The 26,177-nt window shown below is 37.5% G+C and overlaps 1 protein-coding gene across 1 annotated transcript in view; it reads right to left on the reverse strand.

Moving 5' to 3' along the window:
* Positions 1 to 385: 385 nt before the first annotated feature.
* The window catches only part of STX18 (syntaxin 18), a 28,610-nt gene continuing 2,818 nt past the window's right edge, over positions 386 to 26,177 (reverse strand). The window contains exons 2-10 of the mRNA XM_019614974.2: positions 19,686 to 19,801; positions 18,245 to 18,322; positions 18,067 to 18,133; positions 14,515 to 14,630; positions 10,119 to 10,207; positions 4,616 to 4,674; positions 4,192 to 4,261; positions 3,531 to 3,611; positions 386 to 1,872 (exon numbers count right to left, since the gene is read on the reverse strand). Of these exons, the coding sequence (XP_019470519.1) occupies positions 1,777 to 1,872; positions 3,531 to 3,611; positions 4,192 to 4,261; positions 4,616 to 4,674; positions 10,119 to 10,207; positions 14,515 to 14,630; positions 18,067 to 18,133; positions 18,245 to 18,322; positions 19,686 to 19,794 (765 nt within the window). The 5' untranslated portion in view covers positions 19,795 to 19,801 and the 3' untranslated portion in view covers positions 386 to 1,776. The remainder of the gene's footprint in view (positions 1,873 to 3,530; positions 3,612 to 4,191; positions 4,262 to 4,615; positions 4,675 to 10,118; positions 10,208 to 14,514; positions 14,631 to 18,066; positions 18,134 to 18,244; positions 18,323 to 19,685; positions 19,802 to 26,177) is intronic.

A 26,177-nucleotide genomic window follows, 5' to 3' on the forward strand; every position in this document is an offset into this window, starting at 1 on the left:
CAAAACAGTAGCATCTTAGTAACACAAGTGGCTGTTGGAAAGCTCCATGTGAAACTGAGTGAAGAGTAGAACTGTTTATGTATGGCTTGGGATGGACAAAGATGTAGAAGAACATAGTATTGTGGATGCACGTTCAAGTTCCATTGTAATTACAAACTTAACTATTCTTTGTGTGAAACCATGTTTTCATTTTTATTATAAATCTTAAATGCATTACAAAAGAAGGCATCATTAATTTAACAGACAAGGGTGTGAAGTATCTGGGTAAGCAGATGCCCTTTCTTTTTCATTTTATTTAAATGCCACAACTTCTAGTGGACATGTCAAAAATTCCCTTGGTTTTAGAGACTATACAAAAACGAAGGAAAAACATCAGGATGCGGAGTGGAACACTGTCAGCTCTGCTTTTATTTTTCTCCAGTAGAATCACATTATCAACAGCCTTTCTTTTAGCAGTACAGTAAAAAGAGCCATTATTACTTAATTTGATATGAAGTATGCATTACACAGTAATATTCATAAAAGGATTTTTAAGTCATTGTAGGTGGAATGCTTAAAAGCATTAAGTTATGTGCCAAATGTTACTTTGCATTTAAAAACTACAGACTTATGTTCAGATTTTCAAAATTACCCCATTTGCATTTTCTAGTTGGCTTATACTTTATTGAATGTAACTTGTGACATTTTCACTCCGTAAAGAATGATTTGCTCGTTGCATATCAAACTTACAGGCATATGTATGTCAGAAGGGAGTTAACAAAACAGTTCTTGATCACCACAGTTACAGAAGCCATTCAGATGTTACAAGAGGGAAAGTTCTCTTCCCCGGGACTGTCCTACATAGAAATGATCCCCAGTACATCCTCCTCCTTTTAAATTTAGCACACTAAGGCCAGCTTTAACGCGTAAGTACTGATGAGAAACCTTACTTCTCTCATGACAACAAACATCACAAAACATGGAGCTGTACAATCTAAGAGACAGCGATTGCTCTGCATTCAAGAGCCAAAGGAGTTTTTCCTCTGATATAACAGGATGAAGTTTACTGATTCTTAACTAAAGAAAGTCCCCAAACTAACTGTAGATAACAAATTGCTCCCAAGTTCAGTACTTCGAAGGGTTTGACTTTAATACTGTCTATCCTTTGGCATTGTTCCAGCACCTCAGACCATCTGTTTCTGCAGTCTGGTTGGCTGCATTGCTTTCTCTCTTTGCACCCCAAAGTAAAGCTCTGTAGCTGACTTTTAAAATTATTATTAAATCAACATGACAAAATAGTTTCCAAGGATTAGAAGTAGAGGTCATAATACATCTGCAAAATGATCACTGTGTACTGAAGTAGTATGATTAAATAAAAGCCTGAGACAGTGTAGATGCTTTTGCACACAGCAACAGTTCTCTCGCTCTGTTCTGTGCACTGGGAGCTGGATTTAAAGCAGAGATGTGGGTGAGTCTGACAATGGTAAAACTTTCTTCTTTTTTTAAATTTTCCCTTTAGCTGTGCTCCAGCTTGCAGCTTTCTTAGGAGTTCTTTCAGAGGTTTAAGTGTGCAGGATTAAGTCTGGTTTCAGATCTGATAAAGGGATTTAAAATGAATGCTACCCTCTCTCTGCCTTGAGGGACATATGGTTGTGCTTAGCTGTGAGAAAATATTTCCATCATAGCAGTATGAAAAAAAAATGCATAAAGTATACAGGTATACCATAAACTCCATTCAATAGAAGAAAAAAGAGCCGTGAGATTTTACCAAGCATGTAGACAACATGGTATTTTTAATTAATTATCATACCAGTCCAGGAAAAGCAAGGAGAATGAACACATCACCAGGAAAAAAAGGATCCAGACTCTAAATCCAGCGTTGTTTTTGATTGCCTGTGAGGAAAAGGTTATCTTGGTTACCATCACTGGTAAAGGCACAGTACATATTTCCACAAAGGCAGCCCAAGATGACTGTCAGTGGTTTCATTATGTACTGCAAGAACAAAGCTTGCCATTGATTTCAGGTGGGTAACACTCAGGTTGGTTATACTTCTCTAAGTTTACCACAGTTTCTCTCTGAGTCTTAAAGGTGGTGATTCAAAAAGAAAAAACAACATTCAGATTGCACACGATAGAAATACAGCCAAAACAAAGAACTAAATCAAAATGTACATGCTTAGATGTTAATTTTAAGTTCTGAAAGTGAAATTCTCTAATGAATTCTTCAATTGAAAAACAAACAAATGCCTAACACCAAAGTCTGATAACAGCTGTTTGCAAAGGCAAAGGCTGGGTTTCAGTCTCAAAGCAAGCAGAGCAAAGATCAACTAAACAAGACATAGTAAATTTTTCCTAGAGTCTTCCTTCTGAAAATTTAGGCTGGCAGATCACTGAGACCTGTTTTCTCTTTTCTGATCTTTGCACAGTACAGAATTTTTCATGTGATAAAACAGTAATAGAAATGTTTTGTGTATGACCTTTCTCTACTGTTTCTCAGTGTGGTTTGAGAAACTTGGTTCTACCTACAAAAATAAGTCGATGCCATGCTGTGAATTGGTATCTTTGACCATAAACACTTGGACAATCCATTGCCATCTCTGTGGCCTCCAAGTGCCCTACCTGAAGTCAGGAACTTAATCACAATTTAATAGCACAGTAACTATATGCTAAACATTAGTAAATCTATTTATTTTAGTTTTAAAAAAGAAAATAAAAACACACCACCACAATTGAAAAATCCCTCCCATCTTCCCCACCACATGCCATACCATCACACCTTATGGACAGCCACTGAAAAGGATACTAGAAGTGGAAGAAGCTGCTTGAAGAAGCTAAGAAATGTGGAAACAAGTTCTCCAGTCAGAAGTTTTAAGTAGCTAAGTCATGCTTGCTAACATATTTTTAATGCATGTTTCAGACTAGCTGAGAAGTGGGTAACGCATCCTTTAACTACGTATTCTGTGTGCTTTCATGAGATAGGAAAAAAAAAAAAAAAAAAAGGGAACAGGAAACTGAGCTATTTACTCCAGAGCCCAATTCAGGAACTGTTTTTACTGAAGTCTCAGTTCCTGAATAAATCATCTCATTCTCATCAGTAGGACAATGGGACAGAGTTGTTTACTAGGCACATGCGAGATGTGGTCAGCATGGTAAGGAGACCTCTGATAATGCTTAATGTTGAACTCCAGTTTCAACAGTCCCAGCATTGTCTTTTAGGCCCAGGGTTTTTGTTTTGTTTTGTTTTTTTTTAAGCTAAAGGAACTGGAAAACAAAAGGACACACAAACTTCAAAGGTGCTTAAATGCACGCAGGGAGACCTTTGTTTCAAAGCAGAGTAACGCCAAGCAGATTTCTGCTGCCCCTTCAGTTACTCAGTCATGGTTAGCAGCACAAACTACTTTAGCTACTTTTCTTCTCAGCTTTTCAAAAATCACATCCCAATACCACGTTACACACTAAACGTGTTGTGTGTACAGCTTGTTAGAGTAACACTTGGGCAAAACTGAAATGTAGGAGAAAGAAGTCAATTCAGAAACATTTAGAGACATCACCTCTCTTATGTCTTCATTGCCTTCCTTGATATTCTCTGTTGCACCCACAACTAATTGATGGATATTGTCAATATCAGTTTCCTGTTAAGAATAATAAAAATAAGAAACACTGACAAAGCTTAGGAAAAAAACACCAGTAAGGTTCTGGAAAGAAGAATTCAAAATAAAATCTGATCTTATTAACATTGCAGCTTCATTTATGCTGCCTTCAGCGATGCAAAGGCACAGAAGTAATTAAGCTGTAATTTTTTAATCATCTGCGTCTTTATGAGTCTGAACTGAGGCCACCAAGATCAATAGAAAGTCCCCTGCTTACCTGCAATCAAATCTAAGCTGTCTGGTTTTTGACAGTTCCTCTGGAACTGACAGAAATCTGCTGTTACATTACACACTCGACAGAGCACTAATTTTCAGACAGAGAGATCAGTCTAACACATTGCATTTTTCCATTTCCAGTATGCACCAGTATGTAACAGTAGTGGTTACCATTCTGGATTTTGGTTTAAAAAGAAAACCCTAAAAAAAAAAAAAAACTTTCCCTTCACATTTATGTCAAAAAACCATTAAGCTTGTGTTTAAATCTTTCATAGAACCAAGAGCAAAATACACCCAGGAAAACCTTAAAGCAGTATTTGCTACAGTAACATCAAGTTTTACTAACCTGTTGCAAGACTTTCTCAGTGAATATCTCTTGTAATCTGGAAATTTCTACCACTTTTCCTTCAATTTGCCTTGGCAAAGAAAAGAAATACTCCGTTAGAAGCTCACACAAGAATTTCTCACTGCCTCAGGTTTAGATTCTCCAGCCAGATAAGCACCTCCCCTAGCACTGTATCTGCAACAGACAGCTCACTCTGCATCTTTTACAACTTAACTGAGATAGAATGTAAACCTTCCACATTTAACCAGTACTATTTTGAGTAACTTTAATGTATACTTAGGAACCTGTCTTGACACTGTGAGAGAACATGACATGTAAATCCATACAGGTAACCCCCTGCAGCACAGTGTCCCACAGCAATCACAGTGCATGGATGTTATCCTGGTTACAGCAGTTATCTGTCCAAGGAACAGGAAAACCATACCTGACTTCATCAAACAGGTTATTCATTTCACCAACCAGCCTCTGGTTCTCCTGTTCAAACTGGAAGAAAGGAAACAGTCAGTCTCATCAGAGCTCACATGCCTGGACCCAATGGACTTTCTCCAGCCCCATCCCCACCCACCCTTCACAAAGCTCTTCCAGAATTACCACCATCAGCCTAAGTTACCAATATAATCCTGCACATCCGTTGTCAAGCACTGTAATGTAATGCTTCTCACTGTTATGAACCAGACCCCAAATTAACCTGCAGTTGGCACAAGAGTTCTGCACTAAGGAAAATGTACTGCCTTCAACTTGTCTTTTTTATTTTAGACGTTTGAGTAGGGAAAGCTTTCATAGCATGTGGTGCTCTGTCTTTACACCATCATTCATCTCACTCATGTACTACCCCTGGCATGAAATTACAGCTTTTAGATTTCACTACACTATGAAGCATTTTGCCATCTGATACTTCATACTTTACAAATGCTTTGGCCTCACTTCAGTTATCCCAGCCAACCTCTCTCACTTAAAACTCCCAAGTAATTAGTGAAACACTTAAATACACTCTCATGCTTGTATTTGAAAAATGCCGTGCTAAGTAGACTTTATGCAGGAAAACAAGCTTTGATTTTCCCGATGTACTTCAGTGTCAGATCAATTGGGATTCATTATGGAACAAGTACAATGACACAATCTGCTGCAACACAATACACGCTGTTAGAATACAGCTGAGACACAACGCGTGATAGTGGAGTTAGTCGGAAACAACACTGTAAGGACAGCTTTTAGGACAGGGCACTGTGAGGTGGAGTTCTCCAGGTGCCTACATGAGTTTGGTCCTGCAGCCCTTCCAGCAGAGCTGTTCAAGCTTCAGAGGAGCTGTGCTGCTGCCTCTTCTGCGGGCACAGGATACAGCAACACGCCTTCAGAGGTTCCTGCAGCCTGCTCCTGCCACAGGTTCCTGCCATCAGGAACAACAGGATGCTTCCTGTGGAAGGGGTGACCAGCCCAGTTTGGGAGGGGGGGGTGGGGAGAGTGAATCGAGGTTTTCTGCCAATTCATTCTACATAGCCAGAGCCTCAGGAACAGCGAGGATTCCCAGGTCTTTGTACATTTCTCACAAACTAAGACAGACCGGTCTCTGTAGTTACACAGAAGCAGGATGCAGGACAAGCCTACCCTGAAATTCTTACCTAGTATGCGCTCTAAGAAGCTTCACTTCCACATCCTGAGTGATATACACAGCAGCCCCAATACCAGAAAACAGGATTAAAATCCCTAAGAATCTATGCAAGACAGCAAGCCCAATTCTACTGCTGTTAATCTACTTAGTTTGAACTAGCTTTGGGATTTTGGTGTAATTCAATCAAGTTCCAATTTCATTAACAGAATCAGCACAGCAAGGTGGCTGAGAGGAGGATAGCCTGGTTTGGGTGTCCTTTCTGGGACAGAGCAGTGAGTTGTCAGCAAAGCGGCCCTGCTCACAAGTCAGACTGGGTCTGCAGTGTGTGCAGTAGGACCTGCTCACCATTGGAGCTGATGCCCAACACTTCAGCTTGCAAGAAAACCAGGTGATGCTGCTGAATTAGTAAAATGAAGCCCACCACAGCAGCTGCCTGGCACAGCTGAACCAAGGGAGTGTGGATAGCAGGAACTAAGCTGCAGTGTCTCTGTCTACAAGCATGTGTTAAACCATAATTGCCCAATACACAGCACATGGTTAGAAGTTTTCTGTCACTGAACTCCTTTATGTTCACTCTGATGTGTCTCAGATTTTAAGGGAGCCACCTCAGAACAAAGCAGTGGAATAAATCCATGCAGTTTAGCACTGAGTCGACTGCATGGACATGGAGGAATGGAGCAGAGCCAATAAGCTGTAATTGTTTTCCTGATTTCTGTAAGAAATAAGTATTTCTGCACACATATTGAGCATCAAAATATCCCCATGCTGTTGTCTGAGCAAAACTGAGATAATAACTAATTCAGAAGGCAAATATTAAAGAAAGAGTGAATGTTTTTAACCCCTTACAAACAGCACAAATCCAATTAAGAAAGTTCTATTAAAAACAAAAACAACAAAAAAAAACCCTTTGATAAAATCTTCCACTGGCATGAACTGCTTTTTAAACTGTTCATAAAACTATGAGAACATTCAGGTATTCAGTTATAAATTGAAATTTACTGTGCAAATCATACAACAGCTTGCCACTGCTTTGAATGATGTAGAGACCTCTACTCAAGTTAAAATAACGACAAACTCCTGCTATCATCCAATTGGGCTTTATTTTGTTCTTTTACCTGTAGGAAAGCCCATGGAGCCACAACTGGGAATTTTTTTTTTTTTTTAAAGGTATAATCTGACACAATGCATTCCAATTTGAAACCACACAGCAGGTTCTACACCATAACCTGCCCTCTCCTGAAGACTGCTAGATTTATTTTTTTATAACTTGAATTGGTCCGCTCTTCACAAATCAAACATTGGAAAGTAGAAACTTAACTTCTCTATCATAATAAACATAGTGCAGAGGAAAGATAATTAAGCGTCCTTGCAGTGGCACAAATTCCTGAAGCTGTGCTAGTTCATTAAGTTTTTGTAAAGACCTCCTAATTCCTGCACTAAAAGTCCTATTTATCAGTAAGTATTTCATATTACTTTGAAGTACTTGAATTATTTACAAGTTATACCAATATTTACATCTTGGACCCAAACTGTCATGAAAATCAGAATATAGCTCCAGTGACATTAAAGTCCATTACACAGTACCCGATTTCTAGTAATCAAGTCCAACTCTCAGCTATAATTTTCCTTGGAAAGGCACTGAAGGCAGTGTTGCTGTGGAGCTGTCACAGCACACATCCATAGACTCTGTCAATATCTGTTCTCTAACCCTAAAAAATTTTAAAAATAATTAAAAGAAAAAAAAAAAATAATCAGCAAACACTGTAGGTCTATAGAGCAGACCAATGGCTTGCTCAGATTTCAGCATCAACACAAGAGTAGCAAAGTTCACCTTGGAAAACCCATTGTGCAAACATACATAGATAAAACCTTCAGTTTCCAGCTCAACAACCCCAATATATGCAATCCAATCCAACCATAAAGAATGACCTGACAAGAAATTACCTTCGCTGGGGTCATTTGCTATAACCAGAAATAAGCAGCTCACTTCCCACATGGCAACTAACTGGTGAAGAAAGAGCAAATGTCTCCATTAACACTACCATGAATCCAGACTCCTTTTTTATGTCATAATAAACATACTTCCTTCAAAGATATAATGTGGAAGTAACTGATGCTTATTAAGTTTTAGCAGAGGTAAAAAGCAAGCCTGTATTGCTTCACAAGAGTGCTAGAAGAATCACAGAAACTACAATTTTTTTCAGAGTATATAATAATAAAAATATGGCATGAGAGAGGTCTAAAAGGACAAGAATAATAATGGATACTTTGTCTGATGGCTCTCCCCCAGGAATAGCCAGACAAATGCCTCACAATAAGCAGCTCAGGACTGGAGATTCAGGAGCCTGGAAATCCTTCAGAGTATTAAACTACCAACATGGTTTTTTGTCTTACTTCAGATTCGGATTGTTCTACTACACGAGGCAATAAAGAGAACTTATTCCAGAGAGAAAATAAATCTCAGATGGGCAAAAATCAGCATTTGAAGATGCTTAATTTTTCTTCATGGGATAACAGAACAAACTCACAGGCTCAGAAAACTCTTCTAAGTCATGAAATATCTGAGGCTTTACTCTAAAATGTACAAATGGATTCCATAAAAAAGAAATGCATTCATTCCTGAAGAAACACGGCAAGAGATGTAACACATTTAAAACTTACTATAGAGAAGCCTAAAAAAAAAAAAGCAATCCAGCACTTAGTAGTCAGTTTTTAGTATGCCCCTTCAGAGCTGGTGCCTCTGATGCTGTTTCCTCCTGATCCCCTGGAGGTTAATAACACTGTGTGCAAGCACAGAACAACAGCTATATCCAACAAATCCTGCTCAAAAAGAAAACAGAAAGCAGGACTAAACCTTCTGATTTCAAACATGTTTTCAAGAACAATGTGATAGCATCAAGAGCAACCTGCTCTCTTGGATAAACCGCAATTTCGTGCGACTTACTCATCCGAGATGGGAAGTGATGCACAATTTTGCTTGGCAGCATCCCAGTCACTGCCAAGGGAGCTTCAGGTTTTCATACTGCAGCAACCCTGCACTGCAGCTCAGCATTTTGAAAACTGGTCACCCAAAGGCTACTTATAAAGAAGCTTTGCTTCTTTATGGAAACAATGCAATGCATGCATTACAATTACAGGAATGTCAAAAAGTAACAGATAGGCTGCCAGCAATCACCTGTATGTTGGATGTAGTAGCCTATCAGTTCAATCACAAACAGAAATGGATTAAACCCATACATAAAGCAGCTGATAATGGGAGACATGCAGAAAAGGTGAAATCAATGAGATTCTGTTGCGATGGAAAGCTTATAGCTATTCTTTCTAATAAAGTCACTCTGATTTTGATAAACCTAACAAACAGGAACAAAATGAAAAATAACTATTTGTCTTCTAGAAGTAGTCTAAGTCAAAAAGGGCTACTCACAAAATCTTTACTGCTCATTCCTGATGTTGCTTTGACTTCTACTGTTTCCTAAGAAAGCAAATAAAACTTCTAATTTCTAAAACATTTTTCATTTCAAAGGACGCTTCTACTTGGATCTGTGAGGTGATCACCCCCATGTATTCAGCTCTGGTGAGGCCTCACCTTGAGTTTACGTTCATTTTTGGGCTCCTCACTACAAGAAAGACATTGAGGCCCTGGAGAATGGTCAGAGAAGGGCCCCACACGAAGCTGTGAGGGGTCTGGAGCACACATCTTATGAGAAGAGGTTGAGGGAGCTGGGATTGTTCAGTCTGGAGAGGAGGAGACTCAGGGGAGACCTTATTTTCTATAACCACCTGAAGGGAGGTTATGGTGAGGTAGGGGTTAGTCTCTTCTCTCACATAACTAGCAATAGAACCAGAGGGAATGGCTTCGCAATGCACCAGAGGAGGTTCAGGTTGGCTATTAGGAAAATCTTCCTCTCCAAAAAAGTGGTCAGGCACTGGAACAGGCTGCCCAGGGAAGTGGTGGAGTCACCATTCCTAGAGGTGTTCAAGAAATTTGGAGATGTGGTACTAAGGGACTTGGTTAGTGGGAAAATATTGGAAGTAGGTGGACAGTTGGACTGGATGACCTTGGATGTTTTCCAATCTTGGTGATCCTATGATTCCATGAAAATGGCATGGCTGCATGAAAGTATTTCATAGCAATTTCAAGTATTACTGGCTACTAGAAGAACCAGGAATCTGTGTACAAAACGTGCATCTTGTCATGGCATTGCTCTGCATTAAATGAAAGCTGTAAATGAACTTGTGTAACTCTGAACTTTCTTAGCACATAGGAACACAGCAGGAAGCACAACAAAATGGACAATGAAACTAAGTGCATACTTGCCATTTGTATTTCTTCAGGTGACAGCTCATCTTCACCTTTACCATCCCCCCATAGCCCAAGGTTAGATTGAGTGTCAGGCAGATTCCTGTCTGTAACAGAACCACCACAGTTTGAGACAACGCGGGACAGTGAGCAGTGAAGCAATAAGCATTTTTCATTATTTCTGAGCTCTGATAAAACCGTTAGATAGCATTTCTCATTAACTGAGATTGAGCATACAGTTATAGCACAAAATTACATCAACGGCCTTTAACTTTTAAACTAGGGCAGAGGTGTACACATACATGAGAATTTCTGGACTACGAGGAGTTGGAATAAAATACTGATACTAAGAGATGTAAAACAACTCACAATGGACTGAGACTTAATAGGGCAGAATATACCATAGCATCTGAATGTAGGAGAACAAAACCAGGGGGTCCCTGCCCAGCAGGGAATTGGAACTAGATAATCTTTAAGGTCTCCTCCAACCTAAGCCATTCTATGATTCTAAAACAATTTTCAAAATGACAGCCTATATGCAGAGCTACTATCTTCCAATGAGATTTGACAGAACCACCAGCTCCTCATTCTTCAAATGTAAAAACAGACTCTCAAAGACATTTTGAGCTAAGCTGACAAGAGAAATCTGGCTTCCACATACTGCTAAGACTGCATTTTACAGGGCAAATCCCACAGCACTCTGGGCAAAGGGCCTTCCTCCATGTAACAGAGTCAGTTCTGAACCCACAAAATAACCCCTACACATCAGAGCTGCTCCACTGATTTCACCAACACTTTCCTTTTGATTAAAGCTAATCATCTGCATAAATCTTAGCAGGAGTTGGGCATAAAACATCTTCAATGGCTATTTCTAGGATATTCCCTTCTAGAAGATTTATTTTTAGGCTTAATTATATACCTCTAATTATAGACAAGGAAGTTAGAATGGGAACAAAAAGGAACTTTACAAGAACCTACTGCTTCTGAAGCTGCTCTAACACTGGTTTAAACTGACAGTAACACTGCAACCTTGAGAAGGCCTCCTTCCCTCAGAGGCATTTTTACAAAACCCAAAACAGAGATTTGCACCAAACACAAATGAATTCAAATTTGAACTTCCTTTAACTTATCAGTTACAAGTTGCACATTAAAATACAGTAAGATTTAGTTTTCACTTCTTCATAGCTTTCAGGCTTTCTATTTATTCTACTTTTCTCCAGCTTTTGGGGGGGTTCATTGGTTTTCCTGGGTTTTGTTTGTTTTTAAGGCATTTACAAGTCCTGTCATTTGTTCTGCTGTGGGTTTTTAAACGTTTAATACTTTTTTTTTTCCTATGGTATAAGCAATATTGATTATCATTCAGATCACTAGTTCTCTTGAGAAGCCCTGAATGGAGTAGTCCTATTTATGTAAAATATGTTAAAAGTATTATAAGAAGAAATTTTCCCCTTTAATCCTTCATCTGAATATTTGCAAAAACTTTTGAAAAATACATTTTGTAAGAGAGCATTGCTGGACGTTCTGATTCCCAAAAACCAAACCAGTAAGAATGTTACAAATGAAGGATACAGTCTCTAAATAAAATACCTGTTCTTTCTTACAAGTAATAAAGAAGAAAAACAAGAGCATTTCTAAACATTTGTAGAGAAAGGATTCAATCCGATGTTTTCCACTGGGCATCATCAGTATTTTCAATCTATTCCACAGAGACACAAAACTTATAATTTAAAAATATAGATTAGGTAAACAAATATCAAAATTTATTGGATTCAAAGAAGAGAAGATAATTAGTTTACAGAGCTAAGAAATAAGTTATATTCCTGTTTCCCAGAGGAACCAATTACTTTCAGGCACTGTCAGCCCTGTTAAAAAAACAGCACCTGTATCCAATGTGATCGCTAATATGTAAATACCCAAGTAAGAGGTAAGTGAGAAAGACATCTCCCCAGAGCTGCATTCTGTCACCATGGTATGTTTCTGGTCATTTTGAAAGGTGTTCTGCAGCTTTCATGGAGCTGACATCAATGCTTTTCTACAATTCATCCAGCAAAATCCAGACAAAAAAGAGCTAACTGCGTTTCACTTGCTGAAATAGATGTAGTTAATTAATAATGGAGATATAAACTGAAGATCAAATAGTAATAAAGATGAACCCTTCTCCACGCTGAGGGAAGACAGCTGCTAAGACAGTGGACCAGTTCAAAAGCTACTCATTATTTACTTTTATTTCTATAACTGAAACATCAGATTTGTAATATGCAAACAAATACTGCCAGCAGAGCGTATCTCCAGAGAGACAATTCTCCTACCACAAAGGCATGCCCAGCATAACCCCAATGTAATTACATGCTTTGTCTCAAAAGTATCACATTTTGGTTTATACCTGCCAAAACATCAGACAAAACCCAACTGGTGCCCTGGCACTCCAAGGAAGACACTCAGCTTTTCATCATAATTTTAAAATTAAGGACAGGACCACGACCTCTCCCAGAGGAGCTATCTTTACTGTTGGGACATGTAAACAAGGAACCCAAGCATTCTGATGACCAATATTTCAGAGATACGAATGACCATAATGTTCTAAACCACCAATATCCTGAGGAAATGGCTTATTTCTGCACACAAACATTTTCCCAGTGTATTTACTTTTTAACGAGTAGAAAAATCAAAGTCAGTAAGATTTGAACAGAGCTGTTTGTCCGTTAATCACCTCATTCATGTAATTGCCACAGACCTACCAGTGAAGCCACAAGGCTGACTGCTATGAACAGGAGCTACAAAATGCACATTGCGTGCACTTACAGTCCATTTCAGGCAGATTTCTGTTGATATACAACTTTTCTAGTTTCATCTAAGACTGGTCAGCATTGCCTTTAACTACAGCATAAACTAGTAAGAACTAAAACTGGAGTAAACAAAACATGTAATAAACTAAGCTTAAGTTCTGTTTATTACAGTGGTTTGCTGTGTCCAAAGCAACCACAGAACATTGCTTCCCACAGTGTGGCACAGATTTCTGAGCAGCGATGCTTTGCACAGTGCTTTCAGAGACTGTGGAGACGTTCAGCAACAGGGAAAGCACTGAGCTCTGCAGTTGTTACTGTGCTGTTCCTTTTCTGTTGGTACGAACTCACAGCTGCGACATACTGATAACGTGTTAAGGTGAAACTCATCCATGTGCCTGTGTGCTGCATCTCTTAAGACATGCTATAAAAATGTGCTAAAAGCACTAGAAATGACACCTCATCAAAACCTTCTTACGGTAAATTCAGCCTCCAGAGAGGAGAAAAAAACCCAACGTGTATCAATGGGACTGCACTACAAACTGGTTAGAAAGATAAGCAATACCATATCAAAAAAGAAACAGTTCGTATGTTGTGAGGAAATTCAATACGAATGAGCCTTCATTCAGAAATGGAGTACCCCCTTCACATGAATCCATCCTTTGTGTGACCTACAAGTCACTTCTCAGAGAAACTTCACTCTTCATAAAAAACAGAAAAGAAACAACAGATTAGCAGAGTAATATGGCCATTTGGTGCACTTTTTCCTATCCTGATGAAGGATTATCCTAATGCAATGCCTTACTTGCCACAGTTTCTGTTTCCCTCCAAACGTAATTTTCATGCTGTAATCACACCGTACCTCAGACTCCTCTAGACAGTACCAGCAGGACAAATCAAGCCAGAGAAAATAGCTCCAGGATTGTGGAAACAAGATTTCTCTCCAGGTATGAAACCTGGAATTACCTGCACAGCGGTAGCACTCAGAAGGGCACTCTGCAATAAAGTTCTGCAAGTGTGCACAGCCCAGAACGGACCAGGGGGCCATCCTGAGAAGTGCCTGAGAGGAAACTTACACACACAACCTCAGAAGCAGCCACTAAGAAATTACTGAGTTCTGTCAATACCAGCAGCTGAAGTGACTGCGAGGACAGAGATGCTGCTTTAGACATGTAGCTATTTCCTGCCTACTGAAAGAGCAACCCTTCCAGCAAAGAAATTCAAGGCTGTGCCTGGCCAGCCATAAAGACCCCTTTAAGAGCATATTCTACCTTTGTGTTGCTACTGCAGACGTGCCTATCTCAAGGTCTCTGTGCTTAAAATCTAAAAACTACTGCGAAGTCACTGAGCTACTTTCCAATTCCTTGCCATCAGTCAGGGATCTGGAAAATGAAGCAGATCTCAGAACTGAAAAGATAGTGAAAAAATAAATAAAAAGGAGAGTTCACACAGAGTTTATTGAGGGAATAAGGAAATCCAGCAGGACTTTTTTAGCTGGTTGGAAGAACATCAAAAGCTTAAGACTGCTTCCTCACTCCCACAGTGTGCTTCTCAAAAGCCCAATCAACTCAGGGAAGAAGAAAACAAAAGTGCAAATTACAGGAATAGGCCTGTAGCTGTTTTATTCTTACCTTTATTTTCCTCTGCAGAAAGTTTTTCTTCAGACTCATCTAAAGAATTCTGTGAACATTTTTCAGGAGAAAGAGCTGATTTGGACACATTGCTCTGCTCAGGTTCAAGTTTGGACCTACAAGCACAAGAGCCTGCAATTTAATTGAGTGCAACTGCATCTCTAAACTAAGAAAAAAACACACATTACTTAAATTCATCACACTTCAGCCTGCTTTTGCAGACTTCATAATGAAGATTTCCCAGTCTAGATATACAAAATGTACTTGCAACCTTCACTGAAATACTGTTACAAAAGCAAAGAAAGCATGTAATCTTGAACAATACACATCACATTCAGAGTTGAGAAGAATTTTGAAGGCCACAGCATGAAAACCAGGCATTCTGTTAAACTTCCTTTCAAAAAATCTATTATATTAGAGCATATAATATTTTTGTCACACTGAATTTTTTTTACTAAAAAATAGCCATCTCACCCAGTTAATTCTTTCAAGTACCATTTAACAGTTTACTTTATATTTTAAATTATCATGAGGAAAAAGTAAGGGAAATAGCTCTTTCCTGAAACAAGTTTATTTTATTTAACTGGCTGTAAGGAATAGTTTAACCAGGATGAGAGCGATCCTTACCTTGTCTGCCAAGAGACACAACAGACCATTTAGAAGCAAAGAAAACTGTATGTAATGATCAGATACACATTCCACTGAAGTCCCTGCTATATAAAATTTCAATACAAAACCAACGAAAAATGAGAAGCATATTCAGTACTTATGTCAGTACTTCTGTACTTGTCAAGGATTTTTCACCATGGCACCATGAAGTCTAAAATGAGTGGCTAAATACTGTTTTTTCTAGTAAACCTTCATGGTCTACTGTTGTCTACAATGAATTCTGTATCTCCCTAGTAGATGGTTAAATGCTTAGCAATTATGCTGATGGAGAAGCTAAAGAACAACAACAGAAAACCACCAAGAAATAACGTGCTGCATCACCTGCTGTGCCACCTTCATCACTTCCTCCCCTCTCAAATATAATCAACAGTTAATCTCATTATGATCTACAGTCTTCTCCTGCTGCTCAACAGAAGGTGTTGCGTTTTGTGTCCTTCCTCCTTTGTATTGCATCTAAATTCTAACTCAGAAAATTCTGAGAAAAACAGTATCATGTATTAGTCATCACTGGCTGACTACGTTATTTAAACAAGGAGAAAATAACAGGATGCGTTTATCAGTTCTAAAAACTCTGCAAGTCTGATTTCTGGCCATTTCACACAGAAGAATTTCTCATCTCTCCTCACTCAAGTTTGCTGAATACTGAGGAAGAAATCAAAAAACTTCTCTGGGTGTCCATGCCATTCAAATTATAATTCTGATACTATAAAAACATTAATTCAAGATACAATCAAATCAAGCTGATTTTAGCAACTCCAGACATAATTCACAAGAAATTATAATGGAAAAATATTTGAAGTGAAATATAAATTTGGATACCAATAAACATACAAACTGAAAATCCAAACCAGGTACATTTATAGTAAAAGCTGACTGTGTTTCTATTTCCCAGCATTTCACTTTGGGGAACCATCCCTATGTAATTTGGCAGAATTTTTTAAGCAAAAAATGTAAGGCCATCAAAAAGGGCAACTTATGTAAGAAAACAGTAACACTCCAGCCACTTGCTAAAGAGCTTAGGATGTTCAGCTATGTAAAAGTAAACATGACAAAGTGTATTTTTACTGCAAACATCTCAGAACTGTCTAATAAGCATATGTAAGATCTGCACTAAGATTAATTTACTTCTAAATAAATGCATTCCTTCATTATTTGTTGTCCTTATTTTCCACAGTATAATAATCTACGAAGTTTTCAATTAAAAATGAACAAAACATCTGGAAAGCACTACTTGAAATAGTTGAAGTGATGGAAGATATTATCACATAAAATGCCTGCTGAAATCATAGGGGAAATTACAAATCAACTAGTTGAAATCACATGAAGAAAGGAGTTTTCTTCAAGTCATCACAAAGATTGATTTATTCCCTGTGATTTATTTAAATTAATTTTTAATCTAAATGACAATTAGGCCATTATATCACATCTGCAATGCACACAGACCCCACCTGGCCAACGTCTGGTTTTCAATTCTTATGCCCTTACAGAAGAGGCAAGGAAGTACTCTCCAGCATTACAGAAAAGGGCTGCATCTTCTGGGCTATTTCTTAATGCCTTATTACTCTATTAATTAAATGATCTCCTAACTTCTGGCATAGCTCTTTTTCACTGTACAAATCAGATTGACTTGTTTTGCCTGGTTAGTCACCTAAAAAATCCCGGACCTTGAATTTAACATGGAAACAACAATAAAAATAGAACAAAGCAGTTGATATTTATTAGCTAATTATATATAGAAGAGAAACCATGCTAACTTTCTCTAAAATTCCTTACAATGAAGAATACCAGTAAGGTTAGGTGTTTTTGCACACGAACATCACACAGTATGTTTCTGTATGGCTCCTTTTTCCACGAGGTTATAGGCTCTCAGCATTTCTGTAACTCCTATCTTAATTTTCTCTCATCACTATCTACCAAATTTCAGAACTGGTCTGGCATATTTTGCTTGCTGGTTTTTGATTTGTACTTCTATTTCTGTCTCAGGAAGACATACATAAGTGAATCCAATTGCGTTTAATCATGCTGAATCACTCTGAGTAAAATGTACTTACGGACTTCTCAAAACATCTCTCTAATTTCAACATAGTAACTGATAGACTAAATATACAAAAAACAAAAACAAAACAAAAAAAAACACTCCCTTAAAGGTATGGTTTTTCAACATTTGGAGTGGAGAGCCTGCAAGCACATCATCTTTAGCTACTTCTCCCACACATTTCTACCTCCAGGTTAGCAGTCTGAGGCATGAGGACAAAAGCAGACGCAATTTGGTTCAATTCAGAAATTACAAACAAGAGTCTGATTTTAAGCAATTATCCATCTGCCATGAAACCTTGCTATCTGAAGGAGAATTCATTCAAAACATAATATCTTGCTTTAGCAGAAAAACAATGGTCTAAGGAAGGGGAACAAAATAGAAGAATGGGAGAGAGAAGGAGAGAAATGAATATTTCTTGCACCAAAGCAGATGGGTATTCTAAATAACATAAGACAATAGCAATGTGCAGAATTTCATTCTAAACTATTTTACATAAAGTATTGCTTAATGGGAAATTTACAAATACAACAAAATATTTTTAAATGTCCAGTAGGTTTATTCTCCCACTTTCTACTAACTTGGTGCTTTAATCACATACAAATAAGAATAGCACACAACGTTGTTTTGTTGTTCTGCCATTTAAAGAATTAACATTACACACAAGAAGTACAAGAGAGTCCTGGAACTGTTGATAGAAAGAGTTCCTCATCCAGCTAAAGATTTCCATCTAAGACAATCTCCTTAGAATCTAAACATGAATAGAGATTTTGCTGAATGTCATGCAAACTGAAAGGCACGGGTTAATCTGTTTTGTTTATATTTGACAATGAGAGCTCACTACTCACAGTCTCTTCTTATCTATCACTCGCTTAACTCGGATGGCTCTTTGTTCTGAATACAGCTTACACACTCCTGTTTGAGAGATCAATAAAAAACTTCAGGTAAGGAGAGCATGACTTCTTCCTAGGAAAATACACTCATTCGTTTTTAACCACTCACTACTGCAGAAGAAACACTACACACTTTTTAAGTAATCTTCAATGAAGTCTAAGACAGCTGTTCTGTGCTCCTTCACCTGAGCAGACTGGACGTCCTTGTGTGCTGAAATGCAAAAGAAAGATACAACATGATCTTTTAACTGGTTATTGAATTGCACAAAAGTCTGCATTTTCAGTTCATACACAAGAGCTTACTAACATTTTATACAAATTACACATAACTATTTTCAACATTGCTACATTTAAGCATAGGTTCGGTAAACAAGTAAATTATTACAAGAAAGTAAAACCTCAAACCAACTTGTGTCACATAATGCTTGTTATTTTTATATATGCTGCTGAGTCATTATCTCCATAAAGTTTCTAAACAAGAACAGATGTCATCAAGCTAAGTACTGCAGAACAGGTCTAGAGACTTCACTCACTTAACATGCTGAACTCCTGACATTTTAAATTCTCCAGAGTACAGACTATGTGGACATCTTTGGGATTGTGCCTAGCATTCTTTCAATTCAAATATTTGCTATTTTGACACTATGAAATTTCCATGACTTACTCCATGACTTTCAGTGATTCTGAATAATGTTGCAAGATGGCATCCCAAAACTGAAAATCTTTAGAATGCTGCTAGAATACAAACATACAAAAAGACAACCCGAAAATGGAAAACAGAACTTCTTTCCTCAACTTTCATGAAACAGTGTTGTAAAAGTATTACTTCATACAAATAATTGACAAACTGTCAACCTGATGTTACGTTACCAGGACTCTGTGCTATGGTATTCCCATTCAGAGAAGTAAAATTGTTAATACTTCTCAAAATGAAAATTATGTATTTTGATACATTTGTGTATTATACACATTTACAGAAAATTTACAACGTTTTACAATTAAAATATTATATTAAGAAATATTAATTTGTTTTGTTGGGGTTTTTTTTGGTTTGTTTTTTACTTGAGTTCAAAATTATAAGACCTACACTCAACAACTCAAGAAAATGTCCATAATTGTTGAAAATTTTTGAAGAGTTAATGTAATAATATGGATGTTACTCCATTTCACACAGTGACTTAAATATCACAAACTTGGAAAGAGTATCCCTGTGAAATGTTACAGGTGGGCACTATAGAAAGAGCTTTGGCTTAGTCCTCTATGCCATAGTGCTAAATTACAACTAAATAAGTAAGACTATCATTTTTATTTAAAAACAAAACACACCACACTTGTTAATTACTGTACAAGAACAAATAAAATTCTATGCTCTGGCTTATCCTTTCATTTACTTGAAAGAATCAGTCATGGTTCTACTCAGTCAATGGGATTATAAAGATGAAACAAAAGAGGACTGAGACTTTACCAGTCTCTTTACAAAAGCATTCCAGAACTCACAATGCCATGCAATATTCATTCCCATATTAGCCTTAACCAATAACTAAGAAAGAACATTTAGAAGTTGCTCAGCTTACCTTCTGTTCTTAGCTGATGAATGGCATCTGCACACGTCCTCATAAATATCTGAGCATCTTGATCTATCTGATCACGCTCGGTATCTGTCATCCTCCCATATTCAGACATAATATGGCTGAGAAACAAGACAAACTGTGATTTATGAAATTCCCAACATAACACCTACAAGTATACATTTGGGATCTTCTTCCCATTCGCCATCTCCACAAAAAGTCTTTTTGCAACACTAATTTTCACAGAACAAGGAGATATAAATTATTTGTATGAGTAAAAAGTACAACATCCATCAATTCTATAGAGCTGGAAGGTTTTTTTAGAACATTTGTTTGGAGTGGTAAAAGATGTAGGAATAACAATATATCCTATATTCTCCTATATTATCCAACACCGAGCAAGTAAGGAGAAAATACAACCAGAATATAAATACTTCTCTAACTGTGCATAATTCACTTTTAAATATAAAGAAAACAAGCAGAATAGAGGAATAGCTCAAATACTGAAAAAAGTGTAACAGTTTGTAACTTATTTCACTTATGTATATTTTTATTTCCTAAATGCTGAGCTTCATTTTTAAAGTAAAATAGTTGAATTATGAAATGTGTGAATTCAAATCATAGTACAGAAGAACACCAGAAAATAACATACTTTTTTATATCAAGTAGACTAAAAGACTTATTAAAACCTGTCCATATTGTTTATTTCTTTTTTAGTTGATCCATTATACATTTAATATTTTCTAGTAGGGTTAGTATATTCTTATGCTACTACATTAGTAGAAATGGAGGCCAATCTCAAAAGGCCAAAAAATACCAGCAAGTTTGAGGTAGAGCTTTCTGTTCAAATGTTATATGGTTCCAGAATATTTGGAGGTTTACTTCAATACATTTGAAAGACTTTTTGTTCTTTCCTGTCAGTAAAATACTAATACTCTGTACATAAACACCAGAAAACCATACTATACAGAGGTACTTTAATGCCCATTCAGTTGATAGGATGTGAAAACTGTGCTACAGCATGTTACCCGATGTTTATCTTGGGCCCGTTGACCATTCAGTCATCACTGCCTGTTTTATGTCTTTAAACAGGCAAGAAAACCTAAATGAATAAATCTATTTTAACTTAGATTTTTATATGTGAAAAATTTCCCACTTGTCCAAGATATGAATAACACAACTATATTAATGCAATTAAACAAGTGAAGATTTTCACTTGCCAAATTAAGCCTTACACCCTACAGATGCCTCATGCTTCAATGCAACAATGCCAGTCTGCTGCAATTCCTGCCACAGAAATGCCTCCAACCAACTCATGCCACCCCACCTCTCTCCACTATCCTCTCCCATTATGTGCCGTACCATCAATTCCTTCCTGTACTAACAGTGCTTATCCCAGATCTCCTCCACAAATTTTTAGGCTAACTCTAATTACCCTCAGTGTTATATCAAAAGATCTTCATTCTCATCCTGCACAATTGGTTGCATACGAAAAAGGCAATGCTTAGTCCATCTGGCTTGAAAAAATCAGTAAGTGGCAGCTAATACACAAATCAGCCAGCAAACAGAAAGACCAACTAATTAGAAGTAATATTCACTGTTTTCCTCTGTTTGTTTCCAAAACTGCCACCTATTTGTCAGACAAATCCAGTTTTCCCTTCTGATTAAAACTACTCTAAATACTCTATAACTTACAGAAAACTTTCAGCAATGTTTTCAACTTGTATTTTAATAGCTGTATTGCTCTTTTCTGGTTGGGTAATAGCAGTGAGTCTGCACATACAGTAAATCCATCCCACCACCATCCTCTAACCTTACTGTAGAAAGAACCATTACTTTAAAAAGAACAGGCCAAAGAAGAGGAAAGCAACACCATCACCACAAACCATTAAACAAATAAATAATTAAACCAAGTGTATTCCATATGTCACAGGTGCAAAGACTTGCTCAGAAGTACTACCAGTAACATTATCATAGCAATGAGCTGCTGCATCACTAAATCAGGAAAGATCACGAGTCCGGATAAACCAGAAGCAACCATAAGAATTAGCCTGAGCACAAGAAAAGCTTTGGCTATTGAAGACAGATAAAGAAGAGGAAGAGAGTGCAAAATTCTTCTAGATGTTTATTCTAATCAACTGGAGAAAGCTTCATGGGAAGTGTGGACTGGAAAGCAACTTGGGTTATCTGTGATTCTTAAAAAGGAGTATTGGAAAGCAAGGAAAAGACAGTGGCTATCAAGTAGGCAGATGCCAATAGTCTAAAAAATAAAAATACATAAATTAAGAAGTTGAACTGCACAGAAAAGGAAACTTAAGATGAAACAGAAAAGAGTCAGGTGCACAAGTAGTCTTCCTGTAGAAATGACGTTGGGATACCTTGCAATTCTGCCCTTGATCAAAGAGAAGAACAGGCAATGCATAAGAGATCAACTATGCTATTTCAAGAGCACTTCACTGAGTTCAAACACAATAAAGCAGAATACAGAAAGTGCAAATTAGGACTGATTGCTACTGACAACTGTAAAGGAACATTGCATGGAGGGATGCAATCAGAAAAGGGTCAAATCCAGGATAAGACAACTGGCAAGGGATGCCAATGATAACAAGAAGTTACTCTGCAAACATTAACAAGAGAAAGACCGAAGAAAATGTTGGCTTGCTACTCAGTAGAGAAATAAAACTGTATGCAGAGAATGAAGAAAACCTAGATGCTCTTGGCTTTTTCTACATTAACTTTCATCGCTGTTAAATTTTAAGCCGCTGTTACTATTCCATTTAAATCACTGCTTCTGTCTGAATCATCTGGGCCCAATTTAGCACCTTTGACCTTCAGAAAAAAAGTAACAATTTTTAATTGATACTTTCATCAGTAATAGCAAGCACAAAGTGCTATTTTAATAACAGGATGCTGAGTGAGTGAGTGCCTGAGGAAAAGTACTGGGCAATCCAGGTCATTGCACAAGTTTATCTCAGGGTGCAGTGCTTCTGAGCTAATGCTGAAGGTAAAACTGATGGAGTATATATTTCTCCTATTTATCTACAAATGGTGCAGTAGGAGGGGAAACTGGCTTTAAAAAAATATCCCAGGTGAACACATATCCATATAGTATGCAGAACAGGAGGCAAGGCTCTGGAATAAAATAGGAAATGCATCAAATTAAAGGATTTATCCTCACTGTCAGGAGAGTTCTAGGTGGATGTAGGATAAATAATCAATTTTAAGTGCTTTGAAGAGAACAAAAAAAATAACTGATAGCCATGACGTGAAAAAGTGTAGACTACTTATGGGGTGCAGAACCAGCTCTTACAGGGGGATGTATACTGCTATGTATCTTTAGTCAGGCCTTTGCTACTATCTCTCATGAGATTCTCATAAGCTGCCAGCAAATAAATGCAATAGAAGAAACAGGTACTGTTTAGACATGAAATGGGTTGGAAAGCTGAACTCAGAGTAGTTATAAACCAAACCAGAAGGACGTACTGAGTTGTGTTCCACAGCAGTCTATCCTAGATTTGACCCTGTTGAAGACCTGCACATATACTCCATTTCACTATCCAAGTTCCCATATAGTACATTTGCAGGGGCACAGAGTTAAGCAAATTAAAACTGCATTAAGAGAACAAGACTTTGATATAAAACAATACTGCCAACTTGGAGAAATGGCAGAAAGAATTTGAATGAGGAATGCTCAAAGGCTCTTTGCTGCAGCAGGACTAATTACCTGAACATTCTGTGAGAATGGGGGACAAGCAATTAGGAAATGGTACTTCAGAAAGACCTCTGGGATCATGTTGGATCATGAATTAAACAAAACAACAACAAATTGCAGAAAAAAAGCGATAATTTCTGTGGGATGCATAAATGCAGCACAACCCATTGCAGATAAAAAGGTAATTTTTTTTGCAGTCCCTAGCATTGGGCAGGAACTCAGTTGAAGCACTGTTTCAGTTGCACAACTCACTGCAACACCAGATGGGACAGCATCTAAAGGAGAGGAAAAACCATGACCAAAGAGAGTATATATGAAAATCTAAACATACTGTAGTCACTGATTCCAGAAAAGACTGAAGAGAAAACAAAATAAGTTAATGACAAAAAAATAAAAAAACCAAACTGGTAGCATGGATAAGGAAACAGAAAAAGCAGAGGGAAGATACACAATCTCCACTGAAGGACATACCTAAAAGCAAGCAAGTCAAGGTGTTTAGAACGACCCGCTTGTTCCATTTTTTGAATAAGTGTCAGCTATGTTCATTCCAACGCATCATCTGTGTGAACTTATTTTGCTGGAAAAGCACAGGGAAAAGTCTATGGAGTCATTACATCAGCTTCTGGAATTAGTAACTCTTTCTGCTGGTGCATGAAATATTTTCTGCTTACTCATTCAATGAAGACACTAAACCAAGCAGAAAAACTTGGTTTTCTTCCAGTAATGCTTTACAAAATAGAGAAGTAAGGTAAAAGCCTCTCAAATGACAGAACATCTCATAACAACCTGTGCAGAAGCTTCAGGTACCACAGCAGGCAGTACAGGCACATCTGAGTCAGTATTTTCAGTTTTGTAAAATACTCTGAGAAATTCCAGAATGCTGTTAGGAAGAATGACTATTTCTAAGATGTGATATATGAACCTAGTAAATTCAAAAAAATAAACCATTTGACATTAGAGCCCTAGAGAACAGAAAAATGCTATATATTCACCCACAAAGACGATGCTAGACTTTCTTCCGAAGTTCTAACAGATCACCTACACATTTCACTGCTTCTTATAAAAACATAATTAAGTTATTGTAATAAAGCAGGCTGGCATTGCAGGGGAGACCATCAGAGACTATTTTTAGAATCTTTTAATGGTTACTGGTTTTCTTTTATTGGTTGCATCAAGGGAATACTCTCCAGAACACAGGGCATGTGCTCAACGATCTCCTATTATCTGCCAAACATGTAATTGATTTATTGGGCTTTTTTTCCAGCTTTAGTGGGTAGATAAATGTTTGTGCCAAAGGAACAGTTACTGAGCTCCAACAGTATTTATGACAAAAATAATTCTTTAATATTTTTTTCAAAGCACATTAACTGATGTAAACCACATTTGAAATGTTCAAGCACTGAACTGTACATATGGTCCACAAAAGGATGTTGTGAAGATCAGAAGCCATCCATCCCACCTCATGGAAATAAAAATAATAAATAAATTCTACTCAGAACTAACCTGCACAACACTGATGAACTATATACACACCTCTACAGTTACAAAAGTCAGTAAATGAGATGTCAGATTATCACAGAATCACAGAATGTCCTGGGTTGAAAAGGACCACAGTGATCATCTAGTTTCAACCCCCTGCTGTGTGCACAGTTGCCAACCACTAGACCAGGCTGCCTAGAGCCACATCCAGCCTGGTGGTTCTTTCCCTGAAAGAAAGATCTCCTCTCAGAGATTTGCCTTTCAAGGATGAGGTGTTCTACAATCAAAACCCAGAACTCTCCATTCATCTCCAATGTCCGGTTAAACTAAAACAGTAAGGATAACTGCTGACCTTTGAATTACCTCAGCCTAGAAAGTTCCTCTGGAGAAACTGGATACCTGCAGAGGAACATTTCAAATACCCAAGTGTGAATGCAATAATGCGAGTTCCTAGAACAACAGGTAACACAAATGTACAAGTGATCAAATGGTTCAATGATCAAGAACATGACAGAGCTCATAATGAAAGGCAAGACACAGGTTGTTCACATCAGACAACTTACCTAAGAACGAATAAGGGATCTCACCAAAGAAAGCACCGTAGGAATGTTATTACATTAATGTACAGAGAGGAAGAACATATGGAACACACAGCAATAATACTCTAAAAAAAGCAAAGGCAAGTAACAATTTTTATCTCAAAAGAATGAACAGTTTGCTTAGCAAGGAAAAAAAGTCACCCACATCTCACTAATGTATGCAGGAATTAAGAGTTCCTGCCTCCATCTTGCCAGAAAAGAATTATTAAGAAGAGATAATTCTTATCAAAGAAGAATTTGATATTTGGACTTTACAGAATTACAAAAGTTGTGGTTTTTTTTTTTGGTTTTTTTTTTCCTTTTTAAAAGGTACTGATCATCACTAACTCTCACTAAAGACAGACATTTGCTGACTGTTACACTGCAAGGAAAGTCCTTAAAGACTGCGATTTAGCAGGAATAAAATTCTAACATTCCCTTTAAAAAAAAAAAGACAACCAAATAAACAAAAAGGAACCACCACCATACATTTGGAAAGAAGTCTGATGGAAGAGCTTCTATATGTACCCCTCTGTAAATCAGCCTTCTAACTTCTGCTGCCAATGGAAGATGGCACCACTAAAACTTTCTGAAGTTATAATCAGAGGAGGGTAATAGCAGATAGGGTACAACAGAAAAGATGACAGAATAGAAAAATTCCCTACAACAGAAAGTTGAAAAAACAAAGTGTAAGGGTAAGACAGTGAATCCTGATGAACAGGAAAGAAT

This window comes from Meleagris gallopavo, chromosome 4 (genome assembly GCF_000146605.3).
Source record: "Meleagris gallopavo isolate NT-WF06-2002-E0010 breed Aviagen turkey brand Nicholas breeding stock chromosome 4, Turkey_5.1, whole genome shotgun sequence".
Lineage (NCBI taxonomy): Eukaryota > Metazoa > Chordata > Aves > Galliformes > Phasianidae > Meleagris > Meleagris gallopavo.